Genomic DNA, 21,070 nt, shown 5'->3' with positions numbered 1-21,070 from the left:
TTTCCTTTTTGACACTTCAACTAGTCCATTGTCCACGCGTGCCAAAACTTGACCCTACTCTAAATGGGCCATTTAAACTTGACCTACACAATTACACACCATGAATATAACAAGACGAATGGGCTACCCTCCAACCATTTTTACAACGCTAACCCCAAAACTTGTTGGTTTTCATTGAGGGATACCCTTCCATTGATTGATTTAGCAGAAGGGCTCGTGTGCGGCACCATATCTGACTAGCGATATCTCACGTCAAATAAGATATAAATAGCAAGCAAAATACAGATAACCAATGACATATCAAATAAGGGTAGCAATCATAACATAGTTCTTCGGGGATAACATGACAGAGATAAAAAGTTCACGGTACAAGCAACGACATAATTAAGATAGAAATATATAAAAGATAAAAAGCCCTAACACCATAGGGCAAGACAAGCTCACGAGACCGGGCCTTCACCACCATCTTCACTGCGCCTCCTCTTCACTGCTCCTCCTCTCCATGTCGTCCTCGCCGATGTAGTAGGGGAGGATGTGCATACCGTCGCGGGTGGGGAAGATGCAGTCGAAGTTTGTGATGTTGTGGGTTGTGAATGCGATAATTCGCATCCAGACCAAAACACCTTGCTGAGGAGGTAGTACGCATCAAATCTGTTGATGAAGGTGACGGTGAGCCCTATCGGCGGAGTCCTGGAGTTTGGACGCACTTCCTCCAGTCGGAACATCACCGGCGAGCCCGCCGAGAGGTGGGCGAAGCCCGCGCCGAGGAACCACTGGGCAAACCCCCTTGCACCCCTCCAGCGTGAGAACGCCCACACGCGGAGCGTCCTCTCCACGACGACGCCGGACGGATACTGTCTCTCCGGCACGGTCGGTGGGAGCTCAAAGGTGGGGCTGTTATACTGCATCCTCGCCTCGCTTTCAGAGTGCTCTGGGTTTGGGTGAAGAAGAGAAGGGGGCGGCGCAAATGGATGTGTGGAGAATAGGTGAAGGGATGGTGGTTCAAATAGGGAAAGGGGAAGGGAATGGGAGTGGCACCGACCGTGCTTTGGATTTGCTACGTTCAAACGAGCCGCGTCGATTGATATGCCACTTTAATTGCCAACAGATTTTAATTGCCACGTTGAATAGATGCGAGTGGACCAAAAAGTGTGAAACAATGCTCTACATCGAGGAGACACGCGTGCGAGATGAGACGAACCTGTGGCAGCAACCGTCCCTGCGTCCGTGGTGGCTCGTGTGAAAAAGAGGTCGGTCAGCGTCCGTGGCGGCTCGCGTGCAGAAAGAGGCCGGTCAACGCATCATGACGGCGGGCAGCGGCGCATGCAAGTAGGCTAGCTATGTGCATGCATAGCAGGCTAGCTGGACATGCAGACTTCTGTCGTTGCGGCGCACGCACGGCCCAACGGGCGAACAGCGGCACCGTCCGACGTGACCCCACTCATCAGGTCCAAGGGGTGACACAGTCAGCACGGTCCCACTCGTCAGAGTTAATGGTCAAAGCACTTACCCGACGGCATCCACCGTTTGTGACCAGTTCTGAGAATTTCGGGCAAGGGAGTGGGGAAAAGTGAGCAAAAATTAAGAGCATGGAGATGAATTAGTATGGTTACGAAACCAGGGGCACAAATGTAAAAAACCCTTTTTTTATGGCTCCTTGGATGTCATTTGACCACAAAATTTTACACACTTCTAGCGCACTATGGAATCTTGGTTTCCACAAATCTTTAGTTTTTTCTAAACTTTTTTGCTATTTTTTTTTAAATTTACTGTTCACCTAGAGCATATTTACAGTTGTTTTGCCACAAGCTCCTCGAGTGTTCAAACATCACGAAAAATTGCAAGCACCTTGCGCACCCAGGCATATTGGATGCCAAAAGAATTCAATTTTTGGGTTTTTTTGCTATTTTTGAATTTACTATTCATCAAGCACAGAATATATTGCGGTCAAACCCGGTCAGCATGGTCAAAATCTGGTTTTGGACGAAACTTACCCGTTTTTGAGACTCCGGTGGCCAAATGTCTATAAAAAATTCTTGAGAAATCTAGTCTATATTTCTGGAAAAACTTGGGGGCACAAGAACATACTCTCCTCTTCTTTCTTTAGCGTGATATAATCATTAGTCTAGCTGATGGTCAAAGTTTACTCTTGAAAAACGCGTGGTTCTATTTTGAAAAAACGTGCAAGTTCTATTTTGGAGTCGGAGGGAGTATATGATAGAGATGAGCATGTTTTACAGGATCTCTGTTCTTGTGTTTTTCCATGAAATTGGCAGGACGGAGAACGCCCTCCGTCCTTTCTATCGGCCGTTGCTACGCCCCAATCCATGGTCCAATCCTCGTATATCCAAATCACAGTAACGTCGACCAGACACACCAGCTGTACCAGGCAACAGAATTGGCTAGACCAGACGCTGACCGGTGCTAGGCCATCCGGGTGCTACCAAATTTGAGTGACAGCCAAGAATTCATTGCTCCCCCTACAGAAAAAGTTGAGACGAATCTGCCGTCGAACAAGGAAGGCAACCTTTTCTTCCGCCGGGAAGACTATCATGCCCGCCGTTCCTAGTCCGGACAAAATTACTGTTCTGACCCTTAAGGCAAACTAAATCCCGATTTGACCTCGTTCCAAATTTTTTTTCGTTTCTGACCTTTTTCGGTGACGCCAAGGTTCCTGGCGTCTGGGTTACGAAGCAGACGCCACGGTCCCTGGCGTCTGGCCCCTGGCCCGCACTGCCCGCCTGCCCGTTGACCTGCTGACGTGGCAAAGGGGCCAGACGCCAGGGTCCCTGGCGTCTGGCCCCGGTAAGTGGATAACCGCACCGGGAGAGTGTGTGGGTCCCACCCCACACACTTTCCCCAATCCAGCCCGAGCTTGAAGAAGAGCTGCTGCCTCCCCACTCTCTCTCACCCCTCAAGCTCCCCCTCAAATCCTCTCCAAAAGGTACATCCCTTAGGTGGATCTTTCCATCACTTTGTTGCTCTTGTTAATCTCTCCCAAATCATCCAATTATTTTTTGTTAAGTCTTGTCCTTTTGGTTGCATTTTATACATGTTGGTGGAACCCTAGTTCATGTTTTCTCCCCCTTATGTTAGTGTGAATGGCTTGGTTAACTTTGATAATATAGTGCTATGCATGGTGTGTAGTAGGAATATATGTTTGTTGAGTAGAAAGATTGGGGGTTAGGGTTAGTTAGTGATTAGGGTTAACTTTGCTTAGTGTGTTAATTAGTGATTAGTGATACTTTTATGGTCATCACCAATAATTTAGTGTTGATATGATTTGGATATAATAAGATGTATTTGGATAAACACCAATTCTCATTGAGGTCTTAAATGCATTCATGTAATTTTTAGATGGAGAGACTTGTTAATGTTCATTACATTGACAAGGAGGCATTCTTGAGTAACAATGCCGACACGGGTGAGGAACCATTGGTTTTTGATAGAAGCCCTAGCTATGAGGATGTTGTTGCAAAAGTGAGACAAGTCTTGAAGTGGATGGACACCAATGTTGATGTTAAGTTAATAGGAAGGTATGATGTTGGAGTTGGAGCCAAATCTCGCTTGAAAAGTATGCCTATCACCTCGGATTTGCATTGGGATGTATACAAGGAAAAAGTATCCCAATCGGAAGACAAGTCACTTGAATTGTTTGCCACCACTGAATCTCCTCGGTTTACCTTTGATTTGAACCGGCATGTCTCTTCCCCAATGGATGACATGAGCGAGAGGACAATGGTGGCACTTGTTGAGCATAGGGTTGTGGTTGATGCCCCCAATGTTTATCCCCCACCATGTCCCCGTGTACCAACTATCAAAGCAAATGAGGTTGAGTTGTATGCCCCCAATGCTTCTAGCCAACCACCAACTAGCCAAGCAAATGAGGTTGAGTTGTATGCCCCCAATGCTTCTAGCCAACCACCAACTAGCCAAGCAAATGAGGTTGAGTTGTATGCCCCCAATGCTTCTAGCCAACGACCAACTAGCCAAGCAAATGAAGTTGAGGTGATTGCTAGTGACGGAGTAATTCAAGAGGATGAAGATGCTTATGATGACGACGAAGAGCAAGAAGAAGGGTTTCATGGCAATGATGTTGGTGACTTGGATGTGTACATAGCGCAAAAGGACATGGATCGTGACTTGCCTTTTAGGCGTCAATATGCGTATGACTCGGATGATGAGGGTCCAGTTGAACAGTTGGACGAGGATGGATTCACAAAGGAGGAGAACCAAATCCACTTTGAGCTGACGGGCTTACAAAAAAGAACTCACTTATTTAAAGATCTCGGCCTTGCCCATAAAGCTGTTGTTGACGGTGGAATGAGAATGACGGCGATTGAGCCAACACCATGCCCGGATCCAGGAGAACCAAGGGTGGAGAATGAGGACGAGAATGCTTATTTGAAGAAAGGATTGAAGTTTCTGAGCTTGCCTATGCTGAAGTTTTGGTTGGCTGACTATGCCATTCGAAACCATAGGCCAATTTATGTTGAGCACTCCAACATGAAATTGCGTTACACCGTGGTGTGTGAGCAAAAGGAATGCACATGGAAGGTTCGTGCAAGAAAGCTTAAAGAAACCGAAGAATGGGTGTTAACAAGTTGTGATACCACTCATAGATGCAAACCGCCATCGAAACGACTTAGAAAGACACACCGTCAACTCACATCTGAGTATCTTGGATACAAATGGATGAAAGACATAGCCTTTGATCCCACTGTGAAAGTGAGGTTTCTCATGCGGACGGTGAAAAAACAATTTGGTTATGAAGTCAAGTATGGGAAGGCATGGAAGGCAAAGGCAAATGCTATTAGGATGTTGTACGGTGGTTATGAAGAAGCATACAACCAGCTCCCAAGGTTGTTGGCCGCCATTGCACATAGGAACCCGGGCATGTTTCATGTGGTCGAGGATCACGAGGGAGTGTTCCACCGTGCCTTCTGGAGTTATGGACAATGTGTGGAGGCGTTTCAGCATTGTCGTCCGGTCTTGTCTATAGATGGCACGTTCTTGACCGGTAGATATAAGGGCACACTAATGGTAGCAATGGCACACTCATCAAACGACAACGTGTTGCCATGTGCATTTGCTTTGGTGCCTTCCGAGCACCAAGACAACTGGGAGTGGTTCATGGGTCATGTTAGGCACAACGTGATTGGGGCTAGGGAGGTATGCATCATATCGGACCGACATCATGGCATACTCAAGGCAATGGACATTGTTATTCCAGGATTTCCAAAGCTTCACCACAGATGGTGCATGAGGCATTTCGTGGCCAACTTTTACCGGGCATGTAAGAGCAAGGAGCTCAGCAAAGACCTTACCCATGTATGTGTGGCCTTCACCACCCAAGGTTTCGATGCTCGTTACAACAAACTCTCTGCAGCGGTGAACGAAGGGGGAAAAGACTTCTTAACTAGGAATTTAAGTGAGAAGCACAAGTGGGCACGCGCTCATGACGATGGTGGTTGGCGATATGGCGACATGACGAGCAATCTCGTAGAATGTTTCAACAATGTGTTGAAGGGTGCTCGTGCTTTGCCGGTGACTGCAATAGTGGAGTACACCTTCTTCAAGCTTAATGAGTACTTTCAGAGGCATTCTGAAGAGACTGCAAAATGGATAGGTGAAAAAAAGGATTATCCGGAAAAGGTTGATGAATGGTTGCAGTTACAAGCAAGCAAGTCTTCACGACAACAAGTTATCGTATTCGATAGACTTGAAATGATCTATCAAATTGATGAGCCAGGTGGCACAACACGAGATGGTAGACAATATGGTGGTGCTGCATTCGAGGTGAAACCGAAGACTCGGTGGTGCCAGTGCGAGAGGCCTAGTAAGTATCATTGGCCATGCTCGCATTTGATAACGGCGGCGAAGGCGAGAAACATACATGTTAATGATGGAAAAACCGTGAGGATGCAAGAGTTCCATGTGGAAGCTACTAGGTTGACATGGGCGCCAAGATTTCAACCTTTCTTGGACCAATCACAGTGGCCTGAGTACCATGGACCTCATATTAGGCCAGACCCTCTTCTGAAGGTGGAGACGAAGGGTAGAAGGAGAACTAAGAGGTTCAGGGGTGATATGGATGACCTGGCTGGATACACTGGCATGAAACAATTTGGTAGCGGTCATTTCATGGAGGCTCCTGACATTATCAACTGTGGGGTGTGCGGTGAAGGGGGACACAATGAGCGGACATGCAAAAAAAAGAAAACCAAAAAAAGAAAAACAAGTCGTGGAGGCGGCACCGATGGTGAAAGAGGTGGAAGAGGTGACGGTGGTGGTGGTCGAGGAAGAACGAGTGTCAGAGGTGGTAGTGGTGGTCGTAGAGGGAGCACAAGTGCTAGAGGTGCTAGTGTTCGTAGAGGGAGCACAAGTGCTAGAGGAAGTCAGATGGCCCCAGGGAAAGAAAATTGGTTGACATAACTGATGATGACAAGATTCAAGAAATGCTGGAAGAATGGAAATGGAAAAGGGTTGTTGACTTGCATTGCTACAGGAAACCGAGTTATATGTGATGTTCATGTCGTTTCAACCATCGTGGTCATGAACTACTTATGTCATTCGAGACTATTTGTGTAATTTGAACTATGTTTGTAATTTGCATTGTATCGTAGACCATCGTGGTCATGAACTAAGTTTGTAATTTGAACTATGTTTGTCATTTGTCAACTATAGTGTTATGAAAAGACTATGCAATGCTTATGTATGTATGTTATTCGAAACTACAAGTGAAAAGACAAAACTACAAGTGAAAAAGCAAGTATTGTCTGCACCAGGACCAGACGCCAAGGACCCTGGCGTCTGGCTCCCCTGCTTTACCCTGTTTCTGGTGTCAGTAGACTGCCAGACGCCAAGGACCCTGGCGTTTGGTCCCCTAACATACATCCAGACGCCAAGGACCCTGGCGTCTGGTCCCCTGACATACAGCCAGACGCCAAGGATCCTGGCATCTGGCTCCCTGTGCATATAAATGACTAAATACAGATTTCATCATTCATGTCAGACATTCATATAAACATTCATTTAAATGACTAAATCACAGGAAACAACAATTACCATAAATCACGTCATTCATTCATGTCAAACATTCATAGCAACTTCACGAATCCGGTACAACTTAATTCGAACGGCAACAAGTTCATGGAAAGAAACGACAACAAGTTCATGGAAAGAGACTACACCAGGTTCGTCGAAACAAACTAGAACAAGCTCATTGAAACAAACTACAACAAGCTCACTTCTTCCTTCCTCTCTTCACGATATCTGCAAGTGTATGCTCCTCCTCTTCGCTAGCCTCATGCTCCTCCTCTTCGCTAGCCTCCTCCACCTCTGCATCAATGTTGGACTTATATCTTTGCATTCCCGCAGGCATAAATTGATGAGGATACTCCGGACTATGGAATTGAGTGTTCCATGTCTTCTTTCTACCTTTCTTGCCCGGTGTCTTAGCTATGGCTTTGCCTTTTCTAGAGCGGGCATTGCCTTGTGTCGGTTGTGTAACCTGTGATGGTTGTGGAGCATCAACATCATACTCATGATCCTCTTGATGTGTTGCATCATACTCATGCTCATCATGATGTGTTGGCTCCTCTTGATGTGCTGGCTCCTCTTCATTGACCTCCTCCTCTATGTCCTCTTCGTTCTGGACATAACGCCGTTTATTAGCTCTAGCGGCGCGGCTACCTGGTGCATACACGTCACTGGACTTAGCACCATGGCAAGAAAGCATAGCTGCCATCTTATGGAACCGCTTCTTGAACTTCTGCGACAACACAAAAGATGCTATGATATGAGATCCAAATAACTAATCCGCGAAAAAAACTTTTATAATATATTGCGACTAACCTCCATCGTGCTCCTAAGAGTCCTCTCAGATAATGCACCACCAGCTGGATGACTCAGTGCAACATTGGCATCGTTGACGCACAGAAGCAACTCTCTGCCCTGCAATTCATGAACACACCAAACTTATGTATTTGAAAGAAGACAACATGATGCAAGTATGTTAGAATAGGTCAAACAGACTACCATTTCGTCATGCATCGGTGCGTAGTCAACATGAGCCCCTCTGGTGTCTCTCACAGCCGTGTTGAAGGTATGATAACCTTCTGCAGTCTCCGGGTCTTCAGACACCAACTCCGACCACTCCTCGTGAGTCCAACCTGGCTTCAGCTTTAACCGGTAACGATCCGCATACCACACTTGATACTTCTGATATGCTGACTGATTGTGAGGTCTATTCTCTGATTGCACTAACGTGTCTCTTTGATTCCAAATTTCTATCCACGCACGGTGTTTGTTTGCCCAATCCGATATATCCTGATTGTTCCTTCGATCGAACCTACAAATGATGCACGGGACAAAGCATTAGCAAACACTGACTTATTCAATGCTCTACTACATACTCAAGGCATGCTTGCTTACCGATGCAGAGATAGCATTTCCTCCTTGCTCTCCTCAATTGGAATACCTTGTCTTTTTCCAAATTGTCTTGCCACACGGTCTACAAAGTGCCACTCGACTGCGAAGAAGCATATCATTGGGCACCTCGCCCGCCAAAGATGGCTATCACGCGTGCACATCTCATTAAGATCAAAGTCACCATCTTCCACATAAGGCAACCAATGTACCTGCAAAACAAAGAGATACATTGTTAGCTACATACATAAGTTTCATTCTTGACTAAATTTTATCTCATCGAACTTCTCATAACCTGCTCAGCAGTCAAGGTGTCCAGCTCGTTCATATAGCACTTGTATCGCACATGCGAGCTTCCTGTGTACACTGTCACTTGTTCCCAATAGTAAGCAAGCGTAGGGCGCCGATATGGATCATCATCATGCAACCCGTCATGATTACCCCGTGGGTTTGCCATGAGGGGGTTCTTCAAATCGGGCCGTTCAACCGGGATCCGCTCCCACATCCACACGGATAGGCTCCAAACAAACCCAGACAATGAGGATGTACCTCCCTTCCTCCGACACGCCAAGTCAAGCTGCAATCAAACAAACATGTTAGATATGGAGGCGCATGACAAATGCAAAATAATTGGTTGCAAATATCTCTTACCTGACGATACAAGTATGCTAGTGCGGCCGAACCCCAGCTATACTGGGTATCCCAGTTATTAAGTGGCTCCAAGAACATCCAGAGGGCTGAGTTCCCGGTTGCATCTGAGAAGACTACCTTGGTTAGTACATACCAAAGATAGGCCCGCGCGTACTGCTGCACAACCACGTCATTGGCATCTTGAGGGCACGGGTTGGTGTTTCCTCTGACCAGTTTTAGCCAAGAATGCCTCACTTTCGCTGTATCGGCCTTGCCTTCCTGAGGGCCCTCGGGCTGAACGCCAATTAAATCGGCAGTCCGTTCTCGCCAATTACCCACGCTGACACGACCGGTAACAGCTTGTCCATTGATAGGAAGGCCGCTTATCATAGCCATGTCCTGTAGGGTCATCGTCATCTCCCCACATGGAAGGTGGAAGGAGTGAGTCTCCGGCCTCCAACGATCCACAAGTGCGGTCAGCGCCGCGTGGTTCACCGGCGGAGCGCGTCGCTTAAACTGCAACACGAATGGGAGAAGACCCAATCTCCGAATGTAAGGCTCATACCGCGGGTCGTAATCAAAGTCATCAGCGGAATGACCCCTCATGCGCATAGCAACTACAACCTGCAAATAAAGTGATGTTTTAATAATCAATACAAGAACACAAATGAGAAACAACGAAAATTGACCCAGCCTTGCTTCTTACCTGTCCATTTTCAATGGCACGAGCACGATGCTCCTTATCCCACTCATCGATTAATCCGTCATACCAAGGTCCATCACCATCCGCCATCCTACAAAAAAATTTCACAAACATCTATGAATACATGAACAATATAAAACAATTTCCTTCTCCAAGTTTATTCCATATGAAAACACCATTCTTCTCAAACATAACCACATCATTTCTTTCTTCTACATATGCAAACATATCATCTAGAGTACCAAATTTCACCATCAAATATATTTCATTATCATCATCCGCCATTCTATTGAACAAATCATGTCACACACAATAAGAAAATTTCATCATCTCTTTTGCATAATTTTTTTTGCCAACAATAGGATTATCTACACATACACACATCATCTATCAAACCAAATATAGTATGCCAAAGTCTATTTTACATACACAAATCATATATTCATCACCCCTCTTAATTCAAAAAAAAATCCTATGGACAACATATACACAAAACCGAATTGATTTTACCTACATGTTCAACTACACATCATCTACTGCATACCTAATCATCTATCAACTACACAAAATTTTCTAAAAATAAGAAACCATCTACTCATCTAACATCACCTAGTGTTGAATAATGCATCCAACCAAAGAGGGGAAAACAAAAAAAAATTGGAGGGAATGGGGGAGAATACCTCAAAGAAGCTTGGGGGGGTCCGATCTGTGAGTTTGAGGGGTTGATGGAGTAGATCAAGGGGGGTGGTGGTGGGAGGGAGAGAAGGGGCGAAGAACAGAGCCCTCTGTTCGTCGTGCGCCGCCAGGAGAAAGATGGGGATGGGTGGGCTGGCCCGCGCGGTTATCCACTTACCGGGGCCAGACGCCAGGGACCCTGGCGTCTGGCCCCTTTGCCACGTCAGCAGGTCAACGGGCAGGCGGGCAGTGCGGGCCAGAGGCCAGACGCCAGGGACCGTGGCGTCTGCTGCGTAACCCAGACGCCAGGGACCTTGGCGTCACCGAAAAAGGTCAGAAACGAAAAAAAATTTGGAACGAGATCAAATTGGGATTTAGTTTGCCTTAAGGATCAGAACAGTAATTTTGTCCCCCTAGTCCTACGTCAGTGGCACCGCCCAAAGATCGAGCGCCAGTGGAATCCGAAGCGCTGCGCATGCGCAGCATGGACGCATATGGAGTGCCGCCACCTTTCCCCATGCTGCAGACTCCGTTGCCGCCAAGCGCCGATGCTCCTTTTCCTAGTTCACCGGCTGAACGGAGACCAAATTCCACCGCCAAAAAAAATGCTTGCCCATGAATATAGTTGGGACTTCGAACCCGTTTGATTGCCGGTAAATATAGGTGGGGCTTAAGAGTCTACTCCCTCCAGTCCTTTTCACTCCGCGTAACAGATTTGTGTCAAGTCAAACTCGACAAAGTTTGGCCAAGTTTATATTAGTATTTGCAACGCATATCCGATCACAGGAAAACTGTTCGTCTCATGCGAGAAGCCGGGGAGTTTTTGAGTTCGAGAGGCTTTCGGCCTTGCGTAGCACGCGCGCGTCCGAGGCACCGATGATGCAACCACACGAAGATGAACAGTGGGGTGAGGTCAGGGTCCTGCTTTTGCTTCAGGCGCAGAGCATCCAAAGTTCCAAACTGCAACGAGATAAATTGGGTGCGAAGCAACAGTCCAGTCCAGTCCAGTCCGGTCCAGGCGCAACCGCAACTGCAGCAACAGCACGAGCAACAGCCACAAAATTACGCCGGGGTCCCTGTTCCTCCCAGGCCGGTCCCGGTCAAACCGGTCAACAAAAGACGTGGTGCAGAGCAGTTAATCCAACACTCTGAAGCACGTGAGAGGTCATGTAAACTTGGACCATTAACCTAGTAGTAGATTCCTCCCTTGCTCCGAGAGAGAAAAAAAATATACTCCAGCCGATTGTGTATAAAAGGATTCCCTTTGCAGTGAAAGCAGGCGGTCAAATGATTAGGCGGGATAAGCATATATGCAATGGGTGGACGAAAAGGAGTCTCTAGTTTCTATGGAATGCTACAACTGTCGCCGTATCCTAAATGCAGTACTACTAATAAGTACTGAATTGATAACAATATTGCATACACGTATACTTCCCTGATTTAAGCTGGGATGACAAAATGATTAGTTTTTCTCCTCCACCGCTTTGGGCGTTATTGAATCAAAAGGTCCATGATTGCCATCCCGAAAAGAAAATTTTGCCACCAAATGCAGTCCCCAAATATGGTGTGCGCTTTGTACCGAATTGTAAGCTGGGCGGCCACGAGTCACTCCCCAAGTCTACACTCCCCGTCGGCTAAAAGCCAGGCCATATAATACACATACATCGCCGCCAGAGCCAGACTGATATTCATATTCATATCGTGTGCCAACCTTCTCAAAGCAGACAAGGACTTTCCACCTTTCCTCATTGATTTCCGTAATATTCCCAATCAGCCACTTTATCATATATACATTCTCCAACTCAGGGGAGAATCTCCCTGTCTAGACACAGTAATTGGCCATTTCCGATCAATGCAGGAGTTGCACGTGAAATGATTCAATAATTCAACTCCTACTACTACAGTAACCAACCACAAGCAACAAACTGTCATATTTCCTTGTATTCTCCCATAATTCGTCTGCGAAAAGGAAGGCGCAACTATCAGTCGGCAGAGATCAAGATATTGCATGGATAGGTACACATATGTATACACACGGGCGTCGGAGATTGTATTGTTGCTGTCTGAGATATTGACCCGAGTGATGGATGGACGGCGCTGTTGTTATCGGGGGTGGCTTCAAGGCCAAGGGAGATAAATAGTCAGTAGGAGCTAGACACTAGAGAATAGAGACTGATAGGCCGCGCAAAAGCTTTGGCACAGCGTCCTTGTCCCCGGCCACTCCAAATGGTCTGGGCCGCCCCAGCCGTCCATCTCCAGATCAGATCTGATGGCACATCATGCGTTCCCCCTCGGGCTGCCAGCCAGTGCACATCATCAAATATACCCCCGTGCTTTTGCATGCGCTTTATGTGCACAATGAGAAGAAGAAAAAAACAAATTAAGGGCTCCAGCGCAGCTCGCTAGCTGCTCTTGCTCTCAGAGTGGCTAGGGTTACGGGCTCTGGAGATAATTCCCAATCATTTGTTCTAGTACTGATTTTCATTCGCGGATGGATGATGGTACACGTCGATTAAACTGTAACTGAAAACAACCCAACTTTCGACGATTGGTGGACCAACGTTGTGTGTGGAGGATTAGGATATGGGCTCGCCGGAGAGATGAGCCAAGGGCGACAACAAAAAGAACTAACACGGAAGCAAAGCATTACTTATACTTATAAACATTAATAAAGGAGTACTCATAAATGATACGTGCATAGCATAGCATAGCAAAGAACTAACCTGGAGCTGATCGCAGTGGTGAACCTATACAAAACCTCCTGTGTTGTGTCACGGAACAGAACGGAATTTCGCGTCGGCCAACCCCACCCACCCCACGCCCTCTTCTGCTGGACGCGAGCAAGAACCCTGCTAAGTTTGCTCCCCTCACGCTCGTATCACCGGCCGATCACCCATGATTATCCTCCCTCTAGTCTAGCCATGACGACGCACGTAGCTAGTCCAACCAAATACTCCCAAAAAGAAGAGAATCGGATAAGTTCGCAAAGACCATCCGGAATGCCTCCACATCCTCCAGGTACCGAGCCCCCCAAATTCCCATCAGAATCCCGCTCCGTTCCGTTTCTGCCACTCCGTGGACAGGCACAGCCTAACGACACCCTGTAACAGCTGTTCACTCCGGCGGGGGCGTTCCGGTCATTCCGCCGTGGGCTGGCTGGCGGGCGGGGGTGGGTGTGTCTCCCGGCGCGCAGTATTATTATACTGGGAGGGAGGGGCAGCATGGCTTGGACCAAAAGGACAAGGATGGATGGTGCATTATCATAGCCAGCGCCAGTATATATTTGCCCCTCCTCCCCTGTACACCCCCTTCCTTCCCCTCCCTCTCCCCCACCCCGCCCCTTTCTACTCTAACCTTTAGCTTTTCCTCACTCCCTCCCTCCCTCCGTTCCTCTAACAAGAGCCGCTAGTGTCCTAGCCCAATTCAGATCCTTAGCTGCAGCTGGTTTTAGTTGCTTCCCCTCTGGTGCTGAGGTAGAAGAAGAAGGAGGAGGAGGTAGCAGCATCGCCATGAGCCCGCCGAGTGTGATGGGGCAGTTCGGGGACACGACCTACACCAAGGTGTTCGTGGGCGGGCTGGCGTGGGAGACCCAGAAGGAGACCATGAGGAAGTACTTCGAGCAGTTCGGGGAGATCCTCGAGGCCGTCGTCATCACCGACAAGAACACCGGCAGATCCAAGGGCTACGGATTTGTATGCTTCTTCTATACCTCCTACTGTACACACACACACACACTCTCTCTCTCTCTCTCTCTGCTGGTTTTCCCTTCCCTTTCAGTTTCAGTGCAGTTTAGCTTGGAAGCAGAATTAAGCTTCTAGCTAGTGCAAGTGTTCTCTTTGCTACACTGCACATACTTTTTCTGTTTGCCTGAGCTGCAATATGAACGACGGATGCACTTTGAATTGGTGGTTTTGTAGGTTACCTTCCGGGACCCGGAATCGGCCATGAGGTCTTGCGTCGACCCCGCGCCGGTGATCGACGGGAGGAGGGCCAACTGCAACCTGGCTTCCCTTGGGGTGCAGAGATCCAGGCCTCCAACCCCGCAGCACGGTTAGTAGACATTTCCCATTCTCTCTACCAGCTGCTAGCTACATACACAAAGTAACATTAGAGAAGAGTTAATAGCTAGGTAGCCTAATTGAAAGCATTTCTTTGATGACACCCTCTCTTTAATTATTTGAACGCAGTTCAACTATCACACTAGGTAAAAGCTTTTGAAAAAGCAAAGTAATCGTCATCATTATAGATGCACTGCTGACTCTTCTCATTTCTCTGTGAGCTCTAGCTAGTATATAGTTTCATGATAACCAAGTTAGCTGTTATGATTTTATGCGCAAAAGCACCTTCGTGCAATTAGTATAAAGGAGCTCAATTAGGTCCATAAGGATCTTATTTTGGCATTTACTAGAGAATAAGAGGCTTAAAATGGCTACCTTTAGCTCAGTGCAACCTGATTTTCCCAAGCACAACAACGTCGCTGCCATTTGCTTTGCAGCTGGAAAACTAAATAGTGGCCTTGACAGGATATCCTCTGAGCATTTGCTTGCTGCAGAAAGTAGATAAAGGCGAAACAACATTAGAGGCGCAAAGTTGTTAGTTATCCTCGGAACAAGTGCCGTGTTTCGGATAATGTGCAACGTTAATTAGAAAATCCTAGGGTTAAATAATAAAATCCAACCGAGATGAATGCCAGATTCGAGAATCTTTTACTTCTATTATGTCGTCTTGCAATTCTGAAGACCGAGCCATGGCATGACCGCGAATATATATTCATCTTCATCAGAGGTGCATAGGAACAAGTGCATGCATCCCTTTTACAGCAGTGCGTCTTTTTGTTGATGATGCTAGCGAGTAATGTGGGTGATTAAAAAAACTTAGGGCTACTAACTTTTGTTTTGCTGATGATTTTACTACAGGAGGCGCTAGGAGCTTTCGAGTGATGAAGTCCTTTGGGCAGCAGCAGGCTGCGGCGGGGATCCAAGGTGCGCTGGGCGCAGCTTTTCCTTCGCAGGCCACCTTCCCTCATTATGCCATCCCACAAGGCCTCCCTTACCATGTCTATGGGTAAGTTTCTCTCTCTCTCACTCATCTCTCTCTCATGTGGTGAGGAACCTATGGAAAGTGTCTATGGACCAGCTGTGACGGAGGGTTAATCACATGCATGACATGTGCATTGTGACATCCCATCTTTGGTCAATGGCGACTGGCGTGTAACTTTTTAGCTTGCATGCAACACATCTCTCTCACACATATGCTCGCTCATAAAAGTGACAGAGCGTGCTCTAGTGCCACTGCACGTCTGCACATGACCTCTCAGTCTCACACTCTTGCTGCTCACTCTCTCTTTCTCTCTCTCACACGCACACAAGCTAAGCTTGCTGGTTTATCAAGTACATAATCTAATGCATCATTATTAATTTGTTAAGACATAACTAATGTTTCTTTCTCCCTCGCTGCCGCAGGTATTCTCCCTATTCTCCAGACTACGGTTATCCTGCAGTAAGTTCTATCTTCGCATTAGCAAAAAGTTCTATTGAATTCACCAACAGTTACATATTAATTGCTACGAGTTATTGTACATTAATTTCATTGAGGTTTAATTTGTGTAGACAAGAGAAAAAGATTAGCACATGGCTTTTAAGTTTGCATGTCGCTATACCAGCGTACTTAAAATGTTTCCTAGTATGTATGCATATCATGCATTTTATCATAAGAGCCATGATATGTGATGAAGGGATGCATGAAAAATAGCACTACATAAATGTTACATAAAAGTGAGCATCATGTTACATAGGATATGCTTCGGGGTCATAAAATGCAATGATGTGCAATAACCAAAGAAAGAAAGAAAAATGCTGACCATTTTGCCTCTGCAACTGCTAACTTTCAAGCCAACCTGGAGGATTGGTGTTCGCACTCTTTGTCTGTGCTGCAAATAAGCCCTGCACAGGTTTAACTTAAAAACAGAATGCTTGCTTTGTTTCTATTCATGGAAGCCATAGAATTAACAGTAACCTAGCTCACCAGCAATGGCTTGAGCATGCATAGTAAATTCTAGTATTCCTCTACCAGTACATAAATATAACAGTTACCTGGAGATAAAATAATAGTGATGTCATATCCACAGTCATGTCTCAACTTTCCTACTTGAAAATCTAAACTCTTCAAGTCCTTGTGATCTGGATGTTTCTGAACCATTACAACTGTCCCATCCTACAACATAAATGATGCATGGCCTACTCGTTTTGTTCTGTTGCTGATACTGATTTCGCTTTCTTCCTTTGCTACTGGAGTATTGTGAAAATGTAAAGTGTAGAATTCCTTCTTCCTTTGACCCAGGAGCACAGTGAAATGAAAAGCATAGGCTAGTACAAGTGTACAGCCAGCACAGTGCTACTGAAGTAATTTTTAGTTGCAAAAACTCTCGTGACAGCGAGTACTTCTTAGCACAAACAAACAAACAAACATGAGGCAACTGCTCTTAAAAGACATCCATCAGATGCCTAGCTGCCCACCATGTTGTTTGACAGTAATATACCCAGATAGCCTCTTAACCACCCCTTCAAAGCCATTCCCTTTCTTCAAACAGGTATGGTTGCCATGCTAAGTATAACTTCTACACAAGGATAGATGGTTGTTTTTCTATTTTCCCGCCAAAAATGGCTCCATATGATCAAAGGTGCAGTGCTAAAGGTACATATAGTGCCTTGTGGTCCTATCAACTTCCATCTTACCTTGTACAGCCGCACATGGCATGGGCCCTGGGCTGTCTAGACCGAACCTGCTAAACACTTGATCCATCTTTCCATCAGCAGCGCGCCCTGTTAACCCAATAAACTTATGGCGGCACATGCTAGTGTCCCCATCCCCCCCGAGTCTATCCAAACCGCAACCTCTTACCTCTGCTTGGCTGCATATAAAGGACCCAAATTACCAGCTGGGACTCTGAATCTTGTGAATCTTGGACCGGCCTGTAGGCCAGAGCACACAGGTTTACAGTTAGTGCCTGCGACACTCAGCTATGGCTCTGGCCCAGTTGGATCCAGCGCAGATGGCACATGCAGAGGCAGGCAGCCAGCAAGCAGCCCCTGTGTTCTGCAGGCCAGTGATTTTGTTAGTTTCAAGTCGAATAGGAAGATTTATGAATCTAGGAATTTCAATAGGTGTGAGGTAGACAAAGATCTGGGGTATATCACTACAGCAATAGAACTAGAGGGAAGGAGGGAGATGGTACTGATTTTAATATAGCAGGACAGTATATATACTTGGCATGGTGTAACAGAGCATGGTTTATGAACAACTATTAAGATAGCAGGAATAAGATCCCTTGGTAATTATCACAGCACTATTGGCCTCTGAGAATGCTTAAAGTTGGGAAATTAGACCACAATCTTTTTTCTAATCAACAGATGCTATACTGCTGTTATGTGTCAAATGCGGCAATATCAGAAACAATAACACAAAGCACTATCTGGTGAAACTTTGGGCGGTAAGCAAGCAAATTGACAGGAATGTAACAGCATGAATACTTAAATTAACATCTATTTGTAAGCTAAACAGATGAAGCCTGCATATAAACATAATTCAAGTGTAATTTAACCTATACATAACAGAGCTCCTAACAGACATCATGGCATAATACTTATGTTATGTTTCTCCTTATGTTATTTAGAACTACTACAACATCTATGGAGGAAACCAGTACCCGTTTTACGGAGGAGCAGGAACTGGCATGGTGACCGGAACCAGTCCCTTCTATCCATACTTCCAGTTTGGGCAGTCCGGAAGCACTACGCCCAACTATGCAACTGGACAGGGCTACAACATGCAATTCCCACAGATGTTTCCCTTCTCAACTGTGGCTTCTACAGCTGCTGCTGTAACTGGCTTTGCACAGCAATATGGAGGGCCATTGTCACTTGCAGCCAGTCCTCAAGCCCAAGCAGGTACTACTAGCATCTTGTATAAATCTACTATTTTCTAAATGTTTGTCTTTCATTATTCAAGCCCTACCATGGTTAGCTGAATAAATCCAAGTACAATAGAGTTATGACATGTATCCCTTGATAAAGAAAATGCAACCCAAAATATTACCAGCTTATTTGCAATATAATACTCCCTCCATCCCATAATATAAGAGCGTTTTTGACACTACATTAGTGTTAAAAACGCTCTTATATTATCGGACGGAGGGAGTATATCTCAGTCTGTTCTAGTGAATTACTAAGAACAAGTTAGCTTTTGGTATGGATTTGTCGATCTGTTAGCTTTCTTTATATCCATTACAATGATAACCTAACATATTATCCGCAATGAGTAAATGGTATGGATTTGTTGATCTGTTAGCTTTCTTTGTATCCATTAAAGTGATAACCTATCATATTATCAGCAATTAGTAGATTTTTCTTTCTTTTTGCTCAGTTCTGATACTAATATCTTGACAGTGTGTATCCCCATTAAACAGGCATGACTATGGCTCTCACAGCACCAACCTTGCCAAGTCCAACTCAGGCTGCTCATCCTTACCGGCTCGTCCCCTCGCACTTTGCTGTGTCTGCTGCTCCAGAGCAATCCTTGGCCTAACCATGGTCTCCATCCTCATCGTCACCGTCTCTTTTTTATTTCCTATGTGTTAGTCCATGCATCCATCTCTAACACCAAAGGGTGTCACCAATGTTGATCCCATGTGGATCACGTAAGTGCCCCTCTCTCCATATCCCACATGGTTATGTGATGATTGGAGACCAGCTTGAGCCCCAGGATGGGCTCAAAGCTTGATGCCCCAAGGAAGGGGATGTACTAACAGTCGGGCGCAAACCAGCCGTTTAACCAGTCCAAGGAAGGACTTCATCCAAGAGAGTTAATTTGAGCCCTAGCAAGAGATGGCTACAGTAAAAGGCAACCCTAACAATCAAGCATGACCCCAGGGAGGGTTCATGCTGATACAATCCAAATTGGACAAAACTGACATGTAGACAACCAATTGAGCTAGCATGCCACTCCAAAACTTCATCAGTGGAATTCATACTGTATTTAGCTTAGGCCAAGTGCTTCTGGCTGAAGCATGAGGCATTTAGCAGATCCTAATATTCTATTCATGGGTGTTATCTAGAGCAAATAAAATTTGACATCTGACCAGTCTATAACTTCATTTCCACACATACTCACACCCCCCCCCCTCCCATCACCACCAGCAACTTCACAACAACATCCTGTGATAACTTCTTGTGTAACCAACCACTCTAACTTTTCTATGCACTGAGTAGATGCACCAACTAACAGTTCTTTATCCTTCAGTTTATAGCTTTGCATCTAGGTGGCTCAGGCTCTAAGGAGAGCCTGTGCCCCTCATCAGAGACAGGTTCAGGAGTGCTAATGTTAGTTTTTGGCACTTGGCACTACCTCCTGCCATTTGTAACACAGTGATGGGACTCCAAAGAAGGCTTTGGAGATACCAAAGCACTGCTGTGCAACTCAATAACCCCAATGGACCCAGGCATATTTTTATTGTCTTGGGTCACCCACTCATCTAGATGTTCATCTTCCCCAATGTCATTACCATGGTTAGGTCCAGGACCCACTCTCTTTCTCTCTCTGGGCAGAGAGGCTTTGATGCTTTTTAATGTAATATTATCGGTCACAGTGATTGTAATAATAAAGTAGTACTATGCCACTTCTAGGGCAGGAACTCTTTACTGTTTTATCAGTCGGATCTAGCTAAATATTCTGTCAACCTATAATCAGTACCTTCTCTATCGACATGGTAGCTCGCCATATAATGCAATGTAAAATCTACCTGTTCTGTTGCACATTTTCTATTCAATGTTCTTTTATCTAATTTCGTCTCAGTGCTTAGTAAATAAATGAAGAGTCATAAATGAAAGAGGTAATGTGAAATAGGAGTATGTGTTAACAACATTCTCCCTTCACTTCATATATGATGCACCAGATGCAGACTGGATGGTTGAGAGTTTCAAAGCAAAATTCGTACCTGTCCGGTAGTAGTTTAGATGTATGAATTCCAGATGTTGGCTGAATTAAATCGTTTGGTAATGAATTGGTTCCTTCCGAAGAAAATTAATGCAGCCGCCTTCTAAGCTATAGAGATTGTACCGACGTGCCCATAAGTACAAGGACTTTACAGGAAGCCGTGCTGAATAGCCAATATGTTCAGAGTACTACGATATAAAAAAAGATGTCCATTGACAGCTACCAAGTACTCCCTCTGTAAAGAAATATAAGAGTGTTTATAGATCACTAAAGTAGTGATCTAAATGCTCTTATATTTCTTTACAGAGGGAGTACCAATGTTAGGCCATTTACGTGCCCAATTCTGCAATTCAGTTTGAAGATGGCAATAACCAGTATAATAGCTCGCCGAATTCTGCAGTTCTACGACGATGACACAAAACAGCTTATAATAACTACCCCCTCCGTTCCTAAATATAAGTCTTTTTAGAGATTCCAATATGGACTACATACGGAGCAAAATGAGTGAATCTACACTCTAAACTATGCCTATATAAATCCTTAGTAGCCTGTTACAGTGTTAGTTAAAACATTTTGCAGCTATAGGTTAAGATGACAAGAACAAACTGTTTACAATAACATTCCAATGGTAGTTTAGACTAT

The 21,070-nt window shown here is 45.5% G+C and overlaps 2 protein-coding genes across 3 annotated transcripts; one reads left to right on the top strand and one right to left on the bottom strand.

Annotated features, from left to right (window-relative positions):
- Positions 1–7,246: 7,246 nt before the first annotated feature.
- On the bottom strand, positions 7,247–10,641 carry LOC119272718 (serine/threonine-protein phosphatase 7 long form homolog). The gene is made up of 9 exons (XM_037554138.1): positions 10,444–10,641; positions 9,767–9,854; positions 9,082–9,684; positions 8,726–9,007; positions 8,437–8,642; positions 8,041–8,353; positions 7,858–7,956; positions 7,631–7,774; positions 7,247–7,513 (listed from the first exon to the last, which is right to left on the bottom strand). The coding sequence occupies exons 2-9, from the start codon at positions 9,851–9,853 to the stop codon at positions 7,247–7,249; spliced, it is 2,001 nt and encodes a 666-aa protein (XP_037410035.1). The 5' UTR covers position 9,854; positions 10,444–10,641.
- Positions 10,642–13,745: 3,104 nt separating this feature from the next.
- On the top strand, positions 13,746–20,276 carry LOC119269801 (RNA-binding protein 24-B-like). Of its 2 annotated transcripts, none has more exons than XM_037551723.1 (6): positions 13,746–14,130; positions 14,356–14,488; positions 15,355–15,502; positions 15,901–15,937; positions 18,111–18,384; positions 18,903–20,276. In XM_037551723.1, the coding sequence occupies exons 1-6, from the start codon at positions 13,948–13,950 to the stop codon at positions 19,019–19,021; spliced, it is 894 nt and encodes a 297-aa protein (XP_037407620.1). In that variant the 5' UTR covers positions 13,746–13,947; the 3' UTR covers positions 19,022–20,276. The 2 variants fall into 2 exon arrangements, with proteins under 2 accessions (XP_037407620.1, XP_037407621.1); XM_037551724.1 differs by having other exon boundaries at positions 18,883–20,276.
- The last annotated feature ends 794 nt before the right edge of the window (positions 20,277–21,070 follow it).

Source organism: Triticum dicoccoides, chromosome 3A, assembly GCF_002162155.2.
Source record: "Triticum dicoccoides isolate Atlit2015 ecotype Zavitan chromosome 3A, WEW_v2.0, whole genome shotgun sequence".
Classification (NCBI taxonomy): domain Eukaryota; kingdom Viridiplantae; phylum Streptophyta; class Magnoliopsida; order Poales; family Poaceae; genus Triticum; species Triticum dicoccoides.
Note: the sequence above shows the minus strand (reverse complement) of the source record. Positions and strands in the feature narration are given on the sequence as shown.

What these genes read in the sequence shown, in the direction of transcription:
- LOC119272718 (XM_037554138.1), bottom strand. Translation starts at nt 9,853, where the DNA reads ATGGCGGATGGTGATGGACCTTGGTATGACGGATTAATCGATGAGTGG. An exon ending in ACACCTTGACTGCTGAGCAG is followed by an intron (nt 8,643 to 8,725) that starts GTTATGAGAAGT and finishes TTTGTTTTGCAG; the next exon opens with GTACATTGGTTGCCTTATGT. An exon ending in AAGAGGACATAGAGGAGGAG is followed by an intron (nt 7,514 to 7,630) that starts GTCAATGAAGAG and finishes CAACCATCACAG; the next exon opens with GTTACACAACCGACACAAGG.
- LOC119269801 (XM_037551723.1), top strand. Translation starts at nt 13,948, where the DNA reads ATGAGCCCGCCGAGTGTGATGGGGCAGTTCGGGGACACGACCTACACC. An exon ending in CTCCCTTACCATGTCTATGG is followed by an intron (nt 15,503 to 15,900) that starts GTAAGTTTCTCT and finishes TCGCTGCCGCAG; the next exon opens with GTATTCTCCCTATTCTCCAG. An exon ending in CAGACTACGGTTATCCTGCA is followed by an intron (nt 15,938 to 18,110) that starts GTAAGTTCTATC and finishes TATGTTATTTAG; the next exon opens with AACTACTACAACATCTATGG.